This window comes from Pseudorca crassidens, chromosome 12, assembly GCF_039906515.1.
Source record: "Pseudorca crassidens isolate mPseCra1 chromosome 12, mPseCra1.hap1, whole genome shotgun sequence".
NCBI lineage: Eukaryota > Metazoa > Chordata > Mammalia > Artiodactyla > Delphinidae > Pseudorca > Pseudorca crassidens.
Window position 1 is genome coordinate 63,706,159 of NC_090307.1, and position 20,532 is coordinate 63,726,690.

The window sequence follows — 20,532 nt, forward strand, 5'->3', positions numbered from 1 at the left end:
CTCATAGCTGAGCACACAGAGGCTCAGAGAGGTCGGACTTCCGGCCTCAGGTCACACAACTTCCCAGCAGGAACGGGCAGGGTACAGGCCCCGGGGCAGCACTGAGATGACCGACCCCGCTGGCATGTTGCCTTTCAGTGGGATGTGGGGTGTGGCCTCTCCTCAGCTCAAGGGTCACATGGAAACGGACCTGCTCAGGTTCAGATGTTCCCTTTTTGAAAAAACTCTGTATTTTGAGAGGATTTCAAGCTTACATAAAAAGTGAGAAATGGGGGGCTCAGCCCTGACACAGACGCCCCCACCCCCGGCCCTCGGTCCCCCGGAGCTGACGGGCTGCATCTCCGCAGCGCATCAGCACGGCCACGGGCGACGGCAAGCACTACTGCTACCCGCACTTCACGTGTGCCGTGGACACAGAGAACATCCGCCGCGTCTTCAACGACTGCAGGGACATCATCCAGCGGATGCACCTCAAGCAGTACGAGCTCCTGTGAGCCCCCCAGCCCCGCCCCGCGCCCCAGGGCCACCGGCACAGAGCAGCGAGTCCCCGTCCATTGTGCGGGCTCGCGTGACCTCCGGGCCCCCGGCCACCTCTGCCCCCACCACCCCGCCCCGGTCTGTGTGGGGGTGAGGGGGCCCCGACTCGTGGAGAACTTGGCGGATGGGGAGACGCACTGGCCCAAGCGTGATGGGGCGTCGCCCTTCTGACCCCATGGGCCCACGACTCAGAGGAGCCCCAAGCCGCAGTGGGGACAGAACCCCCTTCAGTCCTGTCTCCAGGGGCGGCTGGCCTCAGCCTCTGTGTCAGAGCCCCTCTGACCATCCACACATCAGCAGAAACCCGCCCCTCGCTCTGGCCACACGTGTCCCATCCACGATGGTCCCCAGACTCACGCTGCTCAGGCAACGGCCTCCTTTCATAGGTTCTTTTTGTTGTTTTACTGCTGGTTTATTACACTGTACAGACCACGAAATGTAATATTATTTTGTATAACTACTCAAGGAGAATCCCTGTAGATCTCCGTGCCTTGACTATGGCTGTCCCTGTAAAAGAAACGTGTTTCTGTTGTGCTGAACAGCTGTCATCATACTGCCGCTTGCTCTGAGAAAGGGAGTGAATGGTGTATAGAGTTTAGGGTATTTTATCAGGTTGGTACTTTTTAACAATACTCCTTGATAAATATATATATATATATAAATTTATATAAATATAAATGATACACGTTAATCATCCACATGTCACAAAATGCCACACCCACATCACAAGCTTCTTTCGGGGAACCAAGGATGTTTTTTTCTCTCCAGAAAACATGTTTCTCAATTATCTGGCAATTTAAAGACTTTTCCAAGGTCACCCATTCCCTTAGTCAAAGTTTTTGAACCACTTAACTTGACCACAGGTCTCATCGTAAACGAAGAGTGAGAAAAAGACAAGGGTTCCAGGCTTGTGTCTGGCCTTGGAGAATCAAAGGATAGAATGTGATTTGCCTTTTGAAGAAGGAACATTACAAAGCCTTTATTTGAAATACAAAGTCAAAATACATGGCTGTTTCTCAACCTTGAAAGACTTGCAAATGCAGCCTCACGAGTTACATCCAGCTCAAGACCTAGAAAGCCATTCTCGTCTATCCACGGCCTTGAGGGCGGTTTTCAAAGACAATCTTTTAAATTGTCCAAGCTTATATTTCAGCGACACAAATGCAGAGATGGGGCAGCCTAGCCTGCGTTACTGCATTAACTTCCATTTCGTCTTTTAGTCTTTAATATTTTTAAGTTTACTCTATAAAGCAGCATCTTATAATCCTTTGTAAACTCATCCACATTTAAATACTGCTCTTCCATGAAATAAAGGATGACAACTTTACAGACAATGCACCATCACTTTTTTTTATTTCATTATCATCAAATTCCTGTTCCTGTCATCCTTGATTATTTCATAAAACTGTCAGTTGAACTGAGACATATAAAGTGGAAATGATTTTCAGTTTCCATTGCATTTTCAAAGTAAAACATGAAAACCTGAAGAGCTACAGCCCCACACATACACCCCAAAAAATGAAATTGTATATTTTTACATGCATTATTATTCAACAATTCCGCTGTAACTAAACTTCCTATTTAAAAGTCTGATTGAAGAGCCAGACTCTTAGGGAAAAAAACACAAAAAGAATACATTTTATCCGGTTTAAAATTACCACGGCATATTTATTTTTAAATACAAAAAGCCTCTTCCTGGTCCATTTTTCAAGTTTCTTTTGATCACTGACAGGCATTCAATTCAAATTTAACAACTTGGTCTGCTGGAGAGAAAATTACACTCATCTAAAAATCTGATTCCAGGGACTTCCCTGGCGGTACAGTGGTCAAGACTGTGCTTCCACTGCAGGGGGCACAGGTTTGATCCCTGGTCAGGGAACTAAGATCCTGCATGCCGCGTGGTGCAGCCAAAAAAAATTAATTAATTAATAAAAATCTGACTCCATTAATTTAGCACAGAAATACAAAAGCCTTGAGAACAATGTATTCCTGCTTGTAGCATCTGTATTTTATTTTAAGTATACAGCTTTATAAAATATAAGAACTTGAGAACTACTCATAGGAGGACAGAAGCAAACCCAGCATTTGTGAACAGCTAACCCTCCGTCTTGGGGAAGGAAGGCTGTCTAGTGCATGCAAGTGATGACATTCATAGCTTTTACACACTGTACAGACACAATCTTTGATTACACATATATTTGATAAAACGAGAAGACAGACCAGCTGTAGAGACAAGTCCCATTTTCACAGCGTGAGAACAGCACAATCAACTATTGATTCTGCAGTACTCTGCACCAGCAACCCAGATCCTACGAGCTGTGCCCGTGGCCCACTTTGGTCTCGCCCTCCGTAAGCACTGCCCGAAGTTCAGTTTCGTTGGCTTCGGGACTTACTACTAAGTGCAGAACGTCTCCTGCTCCTCACGTGGTCTTAAATTTTCTGAGCATGTTCCAACCGAAATGAAAAGGTGAGGCTACAAGCCCAGCGTGGACTAACGTGAGGAGCACAAGGCCCCCGGCCGCCGTGCAGTACGTGGTCAGAACCATGTCCTCGCAGGGCAGGTAGCACTTGGCAAGGGCGTACTCTGTGGCCGTGACGCTGCCCTGGAGAGTAAGCGAGACCGTTAGCTGCCGTGACAGCGCCAACCCACAGACCCAACCGAGGAAAGGCAGCCGCTGGGCGTGAGGCACCTGAGACCGAGGGCACAGCCTTTAGCCACCCCCCCGCCCCCAAGCACTGGGTCCCAGTGTGCCGAGTGCACACGACCTGGAGCTGACCTCCACTGAATCTAGCCCCTGGCACGGGGGGTTCCTCTAAAACCCGGGGGGGCACATGGCAGAGGGGTTCAGAGAGGCCTGGAGACTTAGCATCAGTGGGCATCCAGGAACAAGCAGGACACGGCTGTTGTTCACGCCACTTGATGCTGAAATAAGCAACTGTTACCAGAAATACGTGTGCTGGGGGCATCTCAGTGGGCTTTTGTTTTCTTTTTTTTTTTTTTGGTAGATGTTTTTGCTATGTGGAATGACAGTGGGGAACGTTCATTTACTTTGAATTTGAAAACAGGAGGTTTTCCCCATCTTGTTATGAAGTAAAAGCCCCTGACATGAAAGCACTGTGACCTGGATGCTGGACTCATGGGTCAAAGAGAGGAGCTGAAGCTTCAGGTCATCACTAATTAACATCTTTAATAAACGTGCAAGAGCTGTAGCATTTTTCTGTCAGAACAAATGGGCGTGTTTGGAAAATAACACAAGATGACCCTGCTTCCTTAGAAAACGGAATAGGCAGAGCTGGTACCCAAGGGCACTGCAGGGACGCAGGATGAGACGCCTCGAGGTGTCCCTGCGCAGCCGCAACTGTCCCCTGAGAGGTGTTCCTGCTGGTACGCCTTGGGGGTGGTGTTTACAGCTTCTGTGTATTTTCACAGATTGCAGCAATTCAGTAGTTGATCACTGTGTTGATTTAAATACGTATGAAAGCTTTGAGACGAAAATAAAGGTTCACGTACCATGATGAAACTGGGGTTGTTTCTGTTCCTCCAACTGAAAGATGGCACGCTGACCTCCAGGACGTCGGCCCCGTGCAGGACCTCGCAGGCGCTGTGCGTGTGGCCACTGAGGACCAGGCGCGGCCGGAGCCACCACAGCAGCTGCAGTGACAGCAGAGGTGGGGAGAGTGCAGCCAGGGCCCAGGGCCACCGCCACAGACACCACCCCGCGGCCACTGCCCCGTGGCTACCATGAAGCCCCCGCAGGTGGGCGGGCCCGCTTCCCTCGGCCCTGAAAACCCTTTGGGCTGTTTAGACTCCACCAAAAGTTGAGCTCAGGCTCTTAGGGAGAATCTATTCTTCTCATCCCAGATTTCATATTTTCAATTATATTTTCTCTTTATAAATATTTTTGTAAATCTACTTCATAAATGTACTTGCTTTGCATATTACATACACCATATAGTATATCAATATTCGTGTGAATATATACATACAGATACACACACTTAAGAAAGCACATTCTAATTAAGTCCCTAAAAACTTAACTCTAAGTGTCATTCACCTTCCCAAATACGTGGTGATAGGAAAACAGAATAAAGAATAGCTGAGAACGTTATTAACTAGATCTTAGGGAACAGAAGTGGGTTTCCTGGGGAGGGGGCGGGGGGGCGGGAGGATGAAACAGCTGTGCAGGCACTGCCTGTCCCACCCCGCATCCCTGTGTCCCCAACGTCCCTGCGTCCCAGAGGCAGCAAACCTTCCTCGAGGCCTCCTGGGAGAGTGCGTCATAGCGCTCCTTGAAGGGGGTGTACTTCTCGTCGGGGGATGCCGCGTCCTCCCCGGAGCAGTTGGCGTCATTTCTCCGGTAAAGCGGGAAGTGCTGTTCAGGGTCAGAGAGGAGTCAGGGGACCATAAGACCCTGGACGCTTCCTCCAAACACGGGCGGGGACCCCCTCACCTGCAGGAGGATGGGGGCCGAGGCCGGCAGCCGCTGCCTGTCTCCACACTCTTGGGGGCGATGCTCCTGCTGGTCAGAGGTCAGGCCCTTAACTCACACCCCCGCCTTCACTGGACGGTGGACAGTGGGGAGGGAAGGCAGGGAGGCCATGCCCTGGGGGTGGGAGGGTGTGGGGTCCTACCTCCCGGGAGCAGTTCAGCCGGTGAGAGATTTCCAGGAGCTCAGCCTCTGCTCCAGAGCAGATATCACAGCTGTCCCCTTCCAGTGCAACGCTGTTAACCATCACGAAACTGAGGCAAGGGCAGGAGATCAGCCATGGGCCACCTGTGCTGTCCACTGGCGACTGTGTCCCTGGGACACAGAAGCTACACACCCACGGGGAAGAAACCCCAGCACAGCTGTAAGTCTCAGCCTGGCTGTGCTGTGTCTGCAGGTGCAGACGATGCTAAGAGGACAAAACAGCATCTCTGGGCGAGTCCAAGACGCGGTAAAGGCTTTTCCACCCTGAACGTGTGAAAGGTCCCAGGTGACCGCCATGCTGAGCGTCTGACCTTGTATGCCTGGATCTCGGCTGTAAAATGGGGAGACGAAGACCCACCCACACACCCTGGCTCCCTTTGGAGATGACGTGAAATAAGACAACAGAGCAAAGCCTAAAATCCGGCGCGGGTAGGGGTGCTGCAGAGCTAGCTGGGCCAGAGGAGCCCAAACTGGGATTGACAACAAGGCCAGCTGTGGTTCCCTGGGCCCCCTTCCCTCTAGTGCACTGTCAGAGACGCCCACTACATATGCCTTCCTCTCCCACATGCACGTCCACCGGGCACGAAGAAGATGCCTGACACTTAAAGAATTTAGAGATAAGAAGCCGATTAATCCAATGATCTGGGACATGACCATCGTGTTTAAACTTTCTTAAGGAAATTCAAGTTCTAGGGGTCTTCATAAGAATTCCCAGATGATACTCACTTAATTCCTTTCCAAGAAAACAGCCTTTCAGGGTTGAAAACTTTCTCAAATCGTTTTATTTTGTATGTGTTCATCCTATGTTCAATTGTAAAAAGAAACAGTTTTCAGAACGAGCCATTTTAAGACATCTTAAGAAGATCATGAACACAGAAAGTAACTTCCGGGACCTGAGGGCCTGACCAGCACCCTTCGTTCTGAGCTCCCATGGGCCCCAGGTGGGCGAGGTGCCACCCCCACTGCCCCACCACTGACCAGCCCAGGGCCCGGAGCCTGGGGCTAGCGGCTTCGTCCCCAGGGCCCCAGCTTCCTCACTGGTACAGTGGGTACAGTAATAAAAAATACTAGGTAAAGTAAGAGATTAAATGTACAGAAGTACAGTGCTTCTAACAGGCTGGCGCATCAGAAGCACCGTGTGAACATTAGCTAGTAAAGCCCAAATCGTCGTTTTCTGATTCCCGGAAGAAAACTGGCCACGAAATGTAAGTTTCAAGTTAGAATCACTCCAAGGCACATACAGATCAGCCGTGGGGCAAGCGTATGATGTGCAGGACAGCAGTCCCGCCCATGTGGAGCCCTGCCACCTGACCGCACAGGTAAGGCCCCCCAGGCTGGGCAGGCAGGAAGGCACAGCCGTGCGCAGGGGCCTCCTCTGACCACTCACTGGTAGTGGAAGCCGATGTCATGGTTACCAGCCACGGCCCTCAACTGCACATGGGGCGGGTGTCGGAAGATCTTCCAGAAGCGCCCCACGTCGTCCGCCCAGGCCTGTGGGGAGAAGCACCACCGCTGTGGCCCGGGAGCCTTCCCTGCCCTGTTTTGAGGGTGAGGAGGTCACTCCCGCCCAGATCAGACGTTCATAAAGCCATCGTGTGGAATTTCTAACATTCTTTTCCCAAAACTAACTTAATATTTTAACTATTTAATTTGATGCCAAATTTTAATGAAATGGTGTTATCTCCCCAAACCACCTGCTTCATACACCACTTCAAGGTCACCTGACGGCCACGCACAGACCCCAGGCTGAGTGAGGATGCCCGCAGATCTGAGCATGTCCTAAGAACGGGCTCTGCAGAAACGTCAAGTACACTGTGTGTCCCCCCAGGATGAGGACTTCTCTCTCGAGACTTCTCTGACTTTAACTGTTAAAGCTTGAGAATGATGCTTGTTTAGTTCTTATTTTTATTAAGCCTAAAATCATAAACTGGACAAACACTCCAGGCTGGACAATACCTAGTTGAATAGTAGTCAACTTTATCCTAAAAGTTTTAAATTTGGCCCAACCAAGGGAAATAAGCTGGATAGAGATTCCTTCAATACATTTACAAAGACTTTAACAAATAATACTTAAGGTTAGAATAACATAAAATTAGAAAAAGATAAAATGTTCCCTTTGACTTGCAAAACCAACATCTATATCCAACCTCATTTTATAACTAGCTGCTTTTTACATACAGCATTTCCATTGTTTCATAATTAGTTCTGCACTAGATCACAACAAACACTGCAACCCTATGAACACTGGGTTTCTGTCATACCTGGACCAAGACTTTCTTTGTACAGCTTAGGACCGTCCTGCGAAATTTCAATGAATTTTTTAAAATACCTTCCAGGGGACTTCCCTGGTGGTCCAGTTGGTTAAGACTGCACTCCCAATGCAGGGGGCGCGGGTTCGATCTCTGGTTGGGGAACTAAGATCCCACATGCTGCACGGCGCAGCCAAAAAAAAAAAATCTTCCAAAACCATTAGTGACAGAACATTTTTAACTAAGCAGCGAGAACAGCTTTTTTTTTTTTTTCCCATTAATCCCAGGAATGTAGTAGGCAAAGCATTCTGACAGCCAAGGTGAGAAGGGCCTTTCTCTCTGGTTTGTGGAAAGGTTCACATCACCCGGTCTCGGGCCCGAGGGCAAAGGAAACTCCCACCAGGGCCTGGCTCTCCCCACCTTCCTCAGAGGAAGGAAAATGAGAGGAAAGCAAGTAACCTGTACATAGCACAATCTCATGATGTAGCCGTTCTATTTTAAGAGCCTAAAGTCAAGCTACGTTTCAGCATGTACTCTGTAACTCCGGGGACAACTGAAACGCTTCCCTCTTGCTTACTTTTCCCCTTCCGAGAGCTTCGTGGGAAGCGTCTGGCTAACCCAGGTGTCTCCTACACAGGCAAACCTAAGATGAGCCGACCTAACTCACAACTGTCATTGACACAGAGCCCAAAGACCTCAGGACAGGCCACACACTGTTCATGCTGGAACCTCCGACCCACGGCCAGGGCTCCACGACTCCCTGGGCTTCCTATGCTGGACCTCAGCACAGGACCAGGGTGCCAGGGTTGCAGGGTCCCACCTGGGAGGAGCTCCACTTCCCTTCGTCAAAGACGTCTCCCAGGATGAAGATGACTTCAGGCTGCAGCAGCCACAGTGCCGTCTGGAAGGCTCGCTCCATCTGCCACTCCCTGGAGGCCAAGAGAAAAGGAAGGGTCAATCCACTTCTCGGGCAGAGCTACATCCAGCGGACGGTCTGACAGGCCATTTAAAATGTGAACTAAAAGGTCCCCGCTCCTTCTTCCATGGCCCCCCTTGCTTGGAAGAGCCAGGGTCCCCACCTGCTTCACTGAGGGGGCAAAGGCACCAGGGGACCATCAGGCTGCCCCTCCCACCACCGCAGGGACTGCCTCCCTGGATGGGACCCTCAGACCAGCCCCACCCTGCACGTGAAGCTGTCCCTCCTTCACCAGAGCCCAGGGGCCTGGGAGGCCTGGATGCGGCTTCCAAAGATGCCAATGCCAATGGACACACAGAGGAGATGCAGCACAGGGCTTATTGGGGGAGACGAGAGACACAGCCCAGCATCAGAACTCCCGGAGGAAGATGATCGCTCAGAGCCTCGGGTCTGCAGCCCATCAGGCCACAGCCCAACACAGCGCCCCCCAGCAACCCGTGGTCGCCTCGCCAACGCTGCGTACTGCCTTTGATTCCTGGTTTCTCTGTGGTCAACGAGACAATGAAACCTGCTTTCACGGATAGTCACTGGATGAAGCGAGCGGGCACGGTGCCCACACTGGTGGGGCTTCAAATCGGCAGCGCCTGCCCCGCCTCCAGCTCCCTGGCCAACTCCGACTCCACCACTGTCCTGTGATCCCAGCTCCTCTCCCCTCCCAAAGCGGGCGTTACGTCTGGTGCACAATAGAGGGGACGGTAACTGTCCGTCAGGGGAGACTGAGGCCAAGAAACCTCTCTGCGTGGCCACTGCTTCATCCAGAACGCCTCACAAATACACACCTTGGTTTGCCCTGATTTACTGTTATTCACCCTGGCGAGGAAAGCGTGTAGAAGCAGCAGAAGGAGGACACAGCAGGCTGCTTGTGGGACTGCTCATAAACAAGGCTCCCTAGGTGAGGCCCAAACAGAGAACCTGGGCCTCACCCTAGCCCTGGTCTAGCTCATGCCTCCTGGGGTTTAAAACTCTGAGGAAGAAGGTACAGCAGCCCCGCCGTCCATCCCGCCTCCTTCGCCCACCCTGGGGACATCCCAAGCACTGGAGGACATTCCCACCTACAGGAGTAAAGGCCTGTCCAAGGAGGCACAAATGAAGCCATGGTGACGAAAAGGTGCCAGGGACAGGGCCACCAAGCCAGGAATTGCCTTCATGCCATCAAGCACAAAGGCCAAAGGGTGGAAGCAACCCAGTGTCCAGGAACAGATGACAAATAAACAGAATGTGGTCCGTCTAGACAGCAGAGTAAAACTCAGCCTCAAAAAGGAAGGAGATCCTGCTACCTGCCACCACACAGATGGACCTGGAGGACGTTCCACTCAGTGAATCAAGTCAGACACAAAAGGACAAACACTCACTGTGGGACCCACTTACTGAGGGACACAGAGCAGTCAAGTTGCTGGAGACAGAAGTAGATGGTGGGGGATCAGGGCCTGGGGGAGGGAAGGGGAAGTCAGTGTTCAGTGGGGACAGTGTCTCAGCTGGGGAAGATGATGAGGTTCTGGGCATGGATGGGGTGACAGGTGGACAGTGCTGTGAATGTGCTTAATGCCACCAAGCTGTGCACTTAAAAATGGTTAAGATGGTAAGTTTTACATTATTTGCATTTTACCACAGTTAAAAATAACATTTTTAGGAACTTCCCTGGTGGCGCAATGGTTAAGAATCCGCCTCCCAATGCAGGGGACGCGGGTTTGATCCCTGGTCAGGGAACTAGATCCCACATGCATGCCGCAACTAAGAGTTCACATGCCACAACTAAGGAGCCTGTGAGCCGCAACTAAGGAGCTGGTGAGCCACAACTAAGGAGGCCACGAGCCGCAACTAAGGAGCACACATGTTGCAACTAAAGGAGCCCACGAGCTGCAACTAAGGAACCCACCTGCCACAACTAAGACCCAGCGCAACCAAAAATAATTAATTTTTAAAAAAATTTTTTAAATAACATTTTAAAAAGCCTTCCAATGAGAAAACAAACTAAGCCAAGCAGGTCTAAGCTGTCCCCAGGGAAACAACCACAATCTGCTCCTCCTCCAGTCTCCCAGAGGGGCAAACCCAAGGGCTCAAAATTTCACACCAGAGAGGTGAGGGGGAGAGGAAGACCCCTCCGCGGACCTCGTCCACACGGCCTGTGAGGTTTCCCGTATGAATCCACTTGCAGACAGGGAGACAAAGGAGCTCAGAGGCCTGATAACTATTTCAGAGCCACAGGACCCAGACCCACACCCGACTCACAATCCTGGGTCCTTGTACGTAACAGACACTCAGTGAATAGTAAGTTAAAGGAAAAGCCAAATGCCCCAAACGTCCTTCTTTGAGGAGAAAATAACGAACGCGTCCGTGAAGCCGTGAGGCCCAACCCGTGGGGAGAGGCCGACAAGCCTCCAGCCTACGGACCCACAGAAAACCCTCCGTAATTTGTCCAGCCCCTACCTCCGTAATTTGTCCAGCCAGTGGCCTCTCACAGCCCCGAGCAGGTGGGTGTCAGCCAAGAACATGGCCCTGAGCACAGTCTCAGGGGTCCCGAGTCCACCCGCATCCGCGGGAGTTTTCACCGCAGGCCAACTGCACCGGAAGATCACTAGGTAATAGATTAGAAATTCACAAAAGACAAGCACAGCAAAGACGATGGCAGTGAGTCTCAGCAGCACCAAGCCCCTCCTCTTCAGTGGACGGAGGTGCTGCCTCCCGGCCCCCAGCCGGGTCGAGGCCGTGTCCTCTGCAGCCATGTCAAATCCACGAGACTTCCCCCAAGGAAACTAGACTCCTGGCCAGGGGCAGCTGGCGCTGGTGTCTTAGCCGAGTACCTGCAGGGAAAGGAAGAGGACCGGGTGATGTGTGTCCCTTAACAAGCCACTGTCACTAGCCCTCCATTAAGAACTAGCAAGTTCCAGAACCCTATCACCTTCCCAGATAAACAGGACTGTCCTGTACTTTCACCAGGACGACCCACCACAGGACTTACAGATAAGGGAAAACAGTGGCTTCCTAGGCGGTCTCTACACCTCCACATGACAGGATAGCGCTACTAGAATGATCTTCCCACCAAGATGACAAAGTTTTTTTACTACTTTAGAAATCATGAGATGGAGGGAGTCTAGGGAAGGATGTTTAAGGTGCAAGACATAACAGGAAAAGTCAACAATTAGCAAACAGGTGCCAGTTGGCTCCCAAAAGGATGCCCACCTACCTCCTCAAAAATCAACAGGCCGTAGCCCCATGTAACAGTGTTGCCTTTGGTGTGAATTCTCCACTTTTCTACACGGCTCTTCCACAGAAGAAGTAGACATTCACAGACAAGGTGTTTCCTCGCTGGCTCAGGGTTGGGGTCTGATGCAGCCACAGCCATGAACACCGCGTGGGTTACACACATTCCCACAAACATGGGTTTTCACCTGCACATCAGCCTTAAACTCTAGATGGCCTTCCTTTATAAGACGTTTATGTGCGGTTGTCCCTCTTCGGGAACCTTTCAAATGTTCACGGGTTCATCTGAATCATAGATGAACTTTGCATCCATTTTTGACACATCTGACGAGAATGTTGATGAAAGAGTGGCCTGAGGTGGGTTTTGAGAGGTGGCCTTCCACTTTAGGTTCCTCCACTAGTGCTCAAGACCAGGATTCTACAACAGGCGGTGACCTGGAGGCCACAGAGAGCTCAGACTCGGGAGAAGCCCCAGAAGGCAGGGGGAGCTGTGGAGACACCCACCATGGATCTTAACTGAGCCAATAAATACAGAGTCCTTTCCAGGGGGGTGATTTTCTAGGATGGATCTAGGAACCTTCATATGGTTGACAACCAAAGGGACAAGGACACTCATTCTTTTAGGGCTTAAAACAATCGCCGCAAAGTCCGGCTTCCAGAATGTTCGCACCTGCACCTGTACAAGCCCAGCCTACTCCACAGTGGGGTTTATAACACGCAACTCCTAAGACGTGGAAAAACAGCAAAACCTCACCTAAAAACAAACACGGGCAAACGTGTATGCTGAGCCATTAAACAAAAGCTTAAAACACAACCCAGTGTTGAAAATACCAGAAACAGATCAATGAGGAAGCCGGCTTGCGACGACTGAAATCATGCTGACGGCTGTGGGGCTGCACTGCTCAGGACTCACCTCCACAGGCGGCTTTTTAGAAACGAGGAAATGACGGGCAGGTGCTTCCCACCTCCCCATCCTGTCCCATGTCTGCCCGCGAACCGCATTGTTTATAGTAAGTACCCGATGGGAGAGGGAGCAGGGCTCAAAGGCTAGATTTTAAACACGTCCCTTGGGACACAGAGGTCACAGGCAGCCGCGCATGTGACCTGGGATCACGGAAGACGCACAACGCACGACACACGACAGCTTTACCCCCAGGTCTGGGCCGTCAGTGATGGGAGCCAGCCCTTCCCCTCTGACCTGGACTGTCCTCCCCACCTGTTTTCTCTAAGGAGAGTGCAGAGTGGCTCTGAGGGTGGTAGCGCCGCCTCGTGACGTGTGGTCACCCGACGTGAACCTCTGCCCACATGGCCAGCGCTTCCTCGGATGGCACGAGGAGGAGGAGCAAGTCCTTTTTGCTGCCATGCACTCGTCACGGTCACACCTCGGGTGTGGACAACCGTCAGTGTGACTCGGGGCACGGACTCTCTGCTCGCTGATAAAAGAGGGAAAAGCGAAGGGACTCGAAGGAGTAACGAACCCTCTCAACACCATCAGCCTCAGCCTGGACTCATTCAAATGGACCAAAACCACTTGCACTCACTGTCCCATTTCCTTTCAAAGTCCTAGAATCTCCTAAAATCCTAAAAGCCAAGGCCAAAACAGCAGCTGAAACTTGCTAGACCCTAATGTCCCCAACCACGAGGATGAGAGGGAGGGAGCCCCAGCCCTGGGGCTGGTCTGGAGCCTTCCGTCAGCAGCCTTTGCTCTGTGGGTCCCAGTTTCCCAAGAGAAAACCCTAAGGACAAAGTTAAATGGCTCCTCCACACCCACTGCTCCATCAGAGAACCTTGTTCCCCACGGCATGGTGACAGAGACCTGGGAGCACAGGGAGGTCACACCCCGGGGGGAGGACACAAGAGCACGAGGACAAGAAGAGACACGGTGGGTTTGCACCGTGGGCATGGGGGACCCCTCCCAGCCCGCCCTATGCCCCACAGCTGTCAGCTTAGATAAGGGCCCAGGCAAACGGGTCAGAGGGCACAAGCCGAGCCCTGGCCCTTCCTCAGGCTTCCGTGTTCTTTCTGCCATAAACAAACAAACCACAGGACTTAGAAGGAAGGGGGGGGGAAGGGGAAGAAAGGAAAGAAGGGGGGCAGCAGGCCAGCCAGAGGCTGTTGAGACACATTTTCTGGAGAAAACCCCAATACCACGTGAACCTGGTATAATGTGATCATTAAAAAAAATAGAACTCACCATCAGAGTGAAAACCATATTTGACAGCTTCTTACACCAAATCTTTCAAACAGAGTTCCTTTTTCTCAAAGCTTGGAAACTGCTTTTCTTCCTCTTTCCAAAACTCACTGTACCATCCATCAGTCGTGTTCCTAACGCTGTCTGCAACGTCATGGCCACAGCCCACCCCCTTGACCTTCTGAAGTGAAGGCAGTGTTTAGGGCTGACACGGTGGGGGAACCAGGCCAGGCGTGGCTCTGAGCCCCACGCCAGGGGCCCAGACGTCACTTCCACCACGGCTGCTTTCTACGGCCCTCTGCTGGCTGCTAGCCTGCGGCCGGCCTCAGGGACCTGGCTGCTGCTCACTTCCGGGCCCGGCTCGAGGGAACCTGCAGCCATGGGCAACCAATCACTACCCTGCGGCCGGCGGGGCAGGGAAGAGCGAGACGGAGCAGCCCTGGCTCTTCTTCCGGTGTTGCATCCTCCGTCAGATCTGTGAGAATCGACCGCAGCTCTGCTGGGGGACCTCAGCAAGTCCCCGACCCTCCCTGGGCCTCGCGGGGTCACAGCACCTGCCCCCACTGCACCCGTGGAGATTAACAGAAATGTTCACAAAAGTGCTTTTTTTTTTTTTTAAAGTAAGTCTTTCTATTGTTGACAGTAAAATTAACCAACAGTCGATCTAAGGAAAAAATGGAAAATTTTATTCAAGCCAACCTGGGAGATGCTCTTTTGTTTCTGAGACAAAGAGTCACACATCAAATGTATCACTGACAGTTTACACAATCCAGACCTGCATGTACAAGCAGTGAGTGGTGGGCCGTCACGGTCCCTTACAAGTTGAAGAAGGAAGGTCACCCCATAAGGAGCTGTGACCCTTGATGAGATGAAGAAGGAAGGCCCTCTCTAAGTTAGGAGGGCTGGTCAGTGCAGGTGCACAGCACACACTAAATGGGGGATGAGGCCCAAATGGGCAGAGAAAAATTTTGTATCTAAGGTTTTCTCGCCTTACCATAAAATATGAATTATATTTCATCCCTATGAGGCAGGCTACTCAGGACAAGATTAGCGTCAAGCTCACACCCTGAGGGATTCCCGCAGGCTCGGTCAGTGGAACCCAGCAGGTCCAGGGAAGGAGGGCCAGTGACCGGAGGGTCTGGGAGCCATGGCCGCCAGGCTGACCCTGCTTCTCCATTCATTCACTACGTGGTGCTTCTAACGCTTCACACCTGAAGCCCCCAGACCCTTGCCTCACTAAAAGTAAACCTTATGTTTTATCTCAACCATAATAAAAACCAGTGACTTAAGATTCCCACAGCTGTTAGGGAACCACTGACTGAAACCGCCCGCCCTGCCCAGGGAGGATAATGACCGCTTGCATGATTTATCTTACAACAGGAGGTCCTGATAAGGAACACAGACTGACAAACAAGCTACCAACAGCCAGAAGAATTAGGGAGAGCCCAAAAGAAGGCAGGAGATGCCAGTGTACAATATGTCCTGCCAACCTCTCAGAAACCCTCACGCTGGAAACCATCTTGACTGAGATGCCTGCACTGCCAGGAATTGGACCAAATACAGGCACAAGCAAAATGACTGGCCATAGAGGACCTGGGGAGCTAAACCCATTACCATAAACCCTGAGACTACAAGCATGTGGCAGAGCAGGTCTCCTGGGTTCCCTTACCCTGCTGCTCTCCACCTGGGTGCCCCTTCCCACTAAAGTCAAGTCTTCTGCTTCATCAGTACATGTGTCTCCTTGGACAATTCATTTCTGAGTATTAAAGACCCCACCCTTGGGCCCTGGAAGGGGTTCCCCTTCCGGTAACACAGCCACAGCTTGAACCACCAAATGCTACTGTCCCTTTCATGTCCAGGCTCTCACAAGTGAATGGAGAGAAAACGTGTCCTTTCCTAGACTAAGCGACAGGGGGTCTGGTCCCTCCCAGGCGCAGATGCCACTGTCCCCTCCTGCCTGATCAATAAACACACGAAAAAGATGTGTTTATCCATCTGTATCACCAGCCTGTAAGAGGAGGAAGTGGGAGGTTATGATAAAGACTATATTCTGTGTGTTGTCTTCTTGGGATTAATGATGAATAATTCTGTCCATATTAGAAGCTTTCCTCTGCGTTAGCGGTTTGGGCTCAAAAGGCAAAATTAATAAAATGTTATTGTTTTCACTCCCCAAGTTCAATTTGTCAGTTTTATTAAGCTCAACAAATTTAACCCATCAGGGCTTCCCTGGTGGTGCAGTGGTTGAGAGTCCGCCTGCCGATGCAGGGGACACGGGTTTGTGCCCCGGTCCGGGAGGATCCCACATGCCGCGGAGCGGCTGGGCGCGTGAGCCATGGCCGCTGAGCCTGCGCGTCCAGAGCCTGTGCTCCGCAAAGGGAGAGGCCACAGCAGTGAGAGGCCTGCGTACCGCAAAAAAAAAAAAAAAAAAATTTAACCCAGCAGGAAAGCCATACAGGCTCCCGACACAGCTCAGTGTGGCCTCGGATGAAGGGGCAGACTCACAGGTCTAGGACCCCTCCTGGCTTATCTACATGTAAGAGGCCCTGCTGACCCCTACAGGGCTGAATCTTGGTATTTTGATTTCTACTACACACACACTTCTTATTCCTGACAACACAGACGACAACAGTATAAAAACAGCTCAGTAACATCTACTGAAATGGAGCAGGACCCTATGGGGCCCACTCCGGTACAAGGCCTTTCTGTGTGCCCCGTTTCTCGTTTGTAGGAAACAGGCTTCACTCAACCTCCTTGACCTTTCCTGAGTCCCAAAGGGCAGATTCAAACAGTTACTAATCAGGAAAGGGAAGGAATGCAGAGACAAGGAAGTAACAGTCTAGAAACAATAGTGCAGCCTTGGGGCAGGGTCCTCAAGACGCAATAATGACTTTGAGCTCTTTTGCAGAACTAAGGCTCCCACACAGGTGGAGGAAGGCAACTTCAGGCTGAGCACAAGATCCCTGGAGCCCCACCCTGCTACCTCCCCACCCACCAAACAGAAGAAAGCCACACACCCTGCACCCTCCCCCCAAATGTTGCCTATAAAAACTTTTCTCTGAAGAACCATGGGGAGTTTGGGGTTGTAGAGCAGGAGCCACTTGTCCTCCTTGTACTGGCGCCTTTCCAATAAATACCCCATTTTCCTTCACCACAATCTGGTGTCAGTAGATTAGACCCAAGTTTGGTTCGATAACACTACTATCCCAGAATTTTTCAAAAAGCTAGAAGAGACTCATCACTGGTTTATAAAATCAGTTTGGTGGTTTCTGACCCAAATTTTTAAAAATAAAATAGAATAAAACAACACAGAAAAGACAAGCCTGTAGGGCACACTGTGGAGGAAAGGCAGAGTAAAGCTTTGAGCTCCGTTTTTCTGTACACGTGCGTGTGTGCACTGGCCATGACATCAACAATACTTCCTACTGCACTAGGCTCTCGGCTCCCTGCACAGGAACCCAGCCCATTTATCTTCATGTCCCCCCCTCTCACGCCCACTTGGTGCCTGCAAACAGTAGGTGCTCAATTAATGTGTGTGGACTTAATGGCTTACGTTTAGTTTTATTTATTTTCCCGGGCATTTTAGAATTACAAACACACAGCGTGGTTGTTTCAGTCCATCATCTCTCTTTAAATGCACAACAGTCTACCCTCATCACAGACACAAGAGGGAAAAGGACAGAGGCTGTTCCTGCTCCTCTGAGTGGGAGCCAGGCAGGAACGTAAAGACTGGCAAATGCGTGCCCAGAACCATCCTCTCACCAGCCCCAGTGTGGGACTCAAACAGAGGAAGAGCCCGGGCAGCTCTCTGGTTGGTAGGAAGTGATGACAGCCTTCCCCAGCCTCTTTGGAGTAAACACTTTCTTCTAAAAGGGAAGGACACAGAAGTGCTTGGAGCTCCTGGGGTCTCCCCTAAAGTCTGGGGCCCGGGTGATCCCAACAGCCGGGGAAGCCCACACCCCAGTGTGTTATTTCCCAGCAAGTGATCTCATGCAAGTCACTCAAAACAAAACAAATAAAAAAGGAACAGGATGGTTATTATCAAAAACAAAACAAACAGAAAATAACAAGTGCTGACAAGGATGTGGAGCAATTGGAATCCTTGTGCACTATTGGTGGGAATGTAAAATGGTGCAGCCAATGTGGAAAACAGTACAGTGGTTCCCCCCCCAAATTACACATAGAACTATATGATCCAGCAATCCCACTTCTGGGTACATACCCAAACGTATTGAAAGAACAGACTCAGATATTTGTACACTAATTTCACTGCAGTACGTTTCACAACGGCCAAAAGGTGGAAGCAACCCAAGTGTCCACTGATGGATGAATCATGAATAAACAAAATGTTGCATGAACATCTAATTACAATGGAATATTATTCAACCCTTAAAAAAGGAAAGAAATTCTGATACAGGCCACAACATGGATGAACCCTGAGGACAGTATGCTGAGTGAAATAAGCCAGACACACAACAACAAATACTGTACGATCTCACTTATATGAGGGCCCTTGGACTTCCCTGGTGGCTGGCTCAGTGGTTAAGAATCTGCCTGCCAGTGCAAGGGACATGGGTTTGAGCCCTGGTCCGGGAAGATCCCACATGCCATGGAGCAACTAAGCCCGTGTGCCACAACTACTGAGCCTGGGCTCTGGAGCCCACGAGGCACAACTACTGAGCTCACATGCCACAACTACTGAAGCCCACGTGCCTAGAGCCCAGGCTCCGCAACAAAAGAAGCCACTGCAATAAGAAGCCCACCCACCGCAGCGAAGAGTAGCCCCCGCTCAACGCAATTAGAGAAAGCCTGTGCGCAGCAACAAAGACCCAACGCAGCCAAAAATAAATAAATTTATATATGAGGGCCCTACAGAAGTCAATTCCATAGAGACAGAAGTGGGATGGTGGGTGCCAAGGCCTGGGGTGGGGGTAATGGAGAGTTATTATTTAATGGATGTTGAGTTTCCATTTGGGAAGAGGAAACAGCTCTGAAAATGGATGGTGGTGATGGTTGCAGAACAATGTCAATGTACTTAATGCCACTGCACTGTGCATTTAAAAACGGTAAAATTTATGTTATGTAGGTTTTGCCACAATTTTTTTAAAAAAGAAGACACGCACACAGAAGACCCTATAAGTTAACAATGTCCTATAACAAGGGCTTCCTTTTAGATTTAAATTCACTACTTTTATATTTAAAAAAAGAAGAAAAAGTGTTGGGAGCTTGGATTCAGGGGAATATCACTGGGTCATCTTCTCACCTTTTAATGACAGAGACCGGTATGAAGGTTGGCTTGTGCTCCCCAAAATCAGAGCGCCTCTACCTGAAATAAAAGACAAACTGTGTGCTTTGCGGCAGAATAATCTTTCATTCATTAACTATCGTTAAAGCGGAAAATGCATCACCTCCTAGACGGCACAGTGGCTGCTGCCTCCTGCCCACAAGGAACCCGAGCCACGCTGAAAGTAAAAGACAGCGAGCACCACAGAGCTAACGACCTAACGACCGACATTAGTTACTGGCCAAGAACAGTTCTTTTAAGTTGTAGTATAAATACTTACACATAAAACACGTATACAAGATCGCTCTGTATGGCCCAACACACAACAATAGTAGCTGCAGTCCATCACTGGGAGCAAAATATTTCATCCATTGACTGATTTTTAACTTCAAAGCTATCACTGAATAGCTAACTTCCCTCCCCCAAAAAATTAGCATTAAAACATGTTTAATACTTGTCCACTAATGTTAAATTCATTATTACCACAATGTCATCAGTGGCTGTTTGCATGTTAAATTTTCCATCTTAAATTACATTTTAAATTAAGACGGGTTTTTAAAAATCTACAGCAGCAAACTAGGAAGGGAGCAGCCCCTACGATTTAATACATGGGCCTTAGGTAATGGTAATTTTCCAGCAAATAAATAATTTCCAGTATACGGTTTTCTCAAGAGGTAAACCTGCGTTCCTAAAAGGGCAAGGGGGCTGCAGCTCGCAGGGCCGGTAACAGCAACGAACGGAAGCACCGACGCCTCAGCGCGAAGGTGACACGGAGCCCAGCTGCCTGGCCCCCACCTGCCTGCGCAGCCGCCTGCTCCTGTCCCGGAGGCCCAGACCCGCGCCGGCCTCTGGCCGCGGACTCCCACCGCCGGTCCGCAAGGCGCGCCCCGTGCGTTCCCGCACCAGTCTCAGTGCGCCGGACGTCCCGAACCTGCCAGCGGCGCGACGCTTGCTCCGCAGCGGACCCAGCGGGCTGCGGGCGACGAGCGCGTGGGGCGGGGCCCGAGCGCCGTTGGGGCGCGGGGGGCGGGGCGTAGAGGCTCCGGAGTGGAAGCGCAGGGGCGGGGCGCACTGGGGGCGGGGAGTGGGGCGTAGAGGTGCAGGGGCTGGGGGCGGGGCGCGCAGGCGGAGGGGCGGGGCACACTGGAGGCGGGGGCCGGCGCACTGGAGGCGGGGGCCGGGGCACTGGGGCAGGGCGCGGGCCTGGGTGGGGCGCGGGGAGGGGACGCACACGGGGCGCTGGGCGGGGGCGCCTGTGGCTGGAGACGGTAGGGGCGCTGGGCAGGGGCGCGCACGGCGAGGCGCACGGCGCCGGGCCGGCTCTGGGCCCTTCCCCGGGCTCCCGCGGAGGGTGGCTGTGCGGCCGCTCACCTGCGTCCCCGCCTCTCCGGCTGCTACGCGCCGGC

General features: G+C 51.3%; 2 protein-coding genes across 25 annotated transcripts in view; one reads left to right on the forward strand and one right to left on the reverse strand.

Moving 5' to 3' along the window:
* Positions 1-4,058, forward strand: part of GNAL (G protein subunit alpha L) — a 93,873-nt gene extending 89,815 nt beyond the window's left edge. For both annotated transcript variants that reach the window (XM_067699728.1, XM_067699729.1), the window contains one exon: positions 348-4,058. In XM_067699728.1, coding sequence (XP_067555829.1) covers positions 348-494 — 147 coding nt within the window. In that variant the 3' untranslated portion in view covers positions 495-4,058. The remainder of the gene's footprint in view (positions 1-347) is intronic.
* MPPE1 (metallophosphoesterase 1) lies at positions 911-20,132 on the reverse strand. 23 transcript variants are annotated; one of them, XR_010933147.1, is made up of 12 exons: positions 19,922-20,132; positions 19,106-19,168; positions 10,881-11,254; positions 8,298-8,406; positions 6,616-6,719; positions 5,955-6,029; positions 5,170-5,353; positions 4,989-5,057; positions 4,788-4,910; positions 4,049-4,189; positions 3,315-3,460; positions 3,017-3,140 (listed from the first exon to the last, which is right to left on the reverse strand). XR_010933147.1 is itself a non-coding variant. In XM_067699747.1 (11 exons), the coding sequence occupies exons 3-11, from the start codon at positions 11,174-11,176 to the stop codon at positions 1,033-1,035; spliced, it is 1,113 nt and encodes a 370-aa protein (XP_067555848.1). In that variant the 5' UTR covers positions 11,177-11,254; positions 19,106-19,168; positions 19,922-20,132; the 3' UTR covers positions 911-1,032. The 23 variants fall into 23 exon arrangements, 22 of the variants coding, with proteins under 22 accessions (XP_067555848.1, XP_067555843.1, XP_067555833.1 ...); XM_067699747.1 differs by lacking the exons at positions 3,017-3,140; positions 3,315-3,460 and adding an exon at positions 911-1,044; XM_067699742.1 differs by lacking the exons at positions 3,017-3,140; positions 3,315-3,460 and adding an exon at positions 971-1,102.
* Positions 20,133-20,532: the final 400 nt, after the last annotated feature.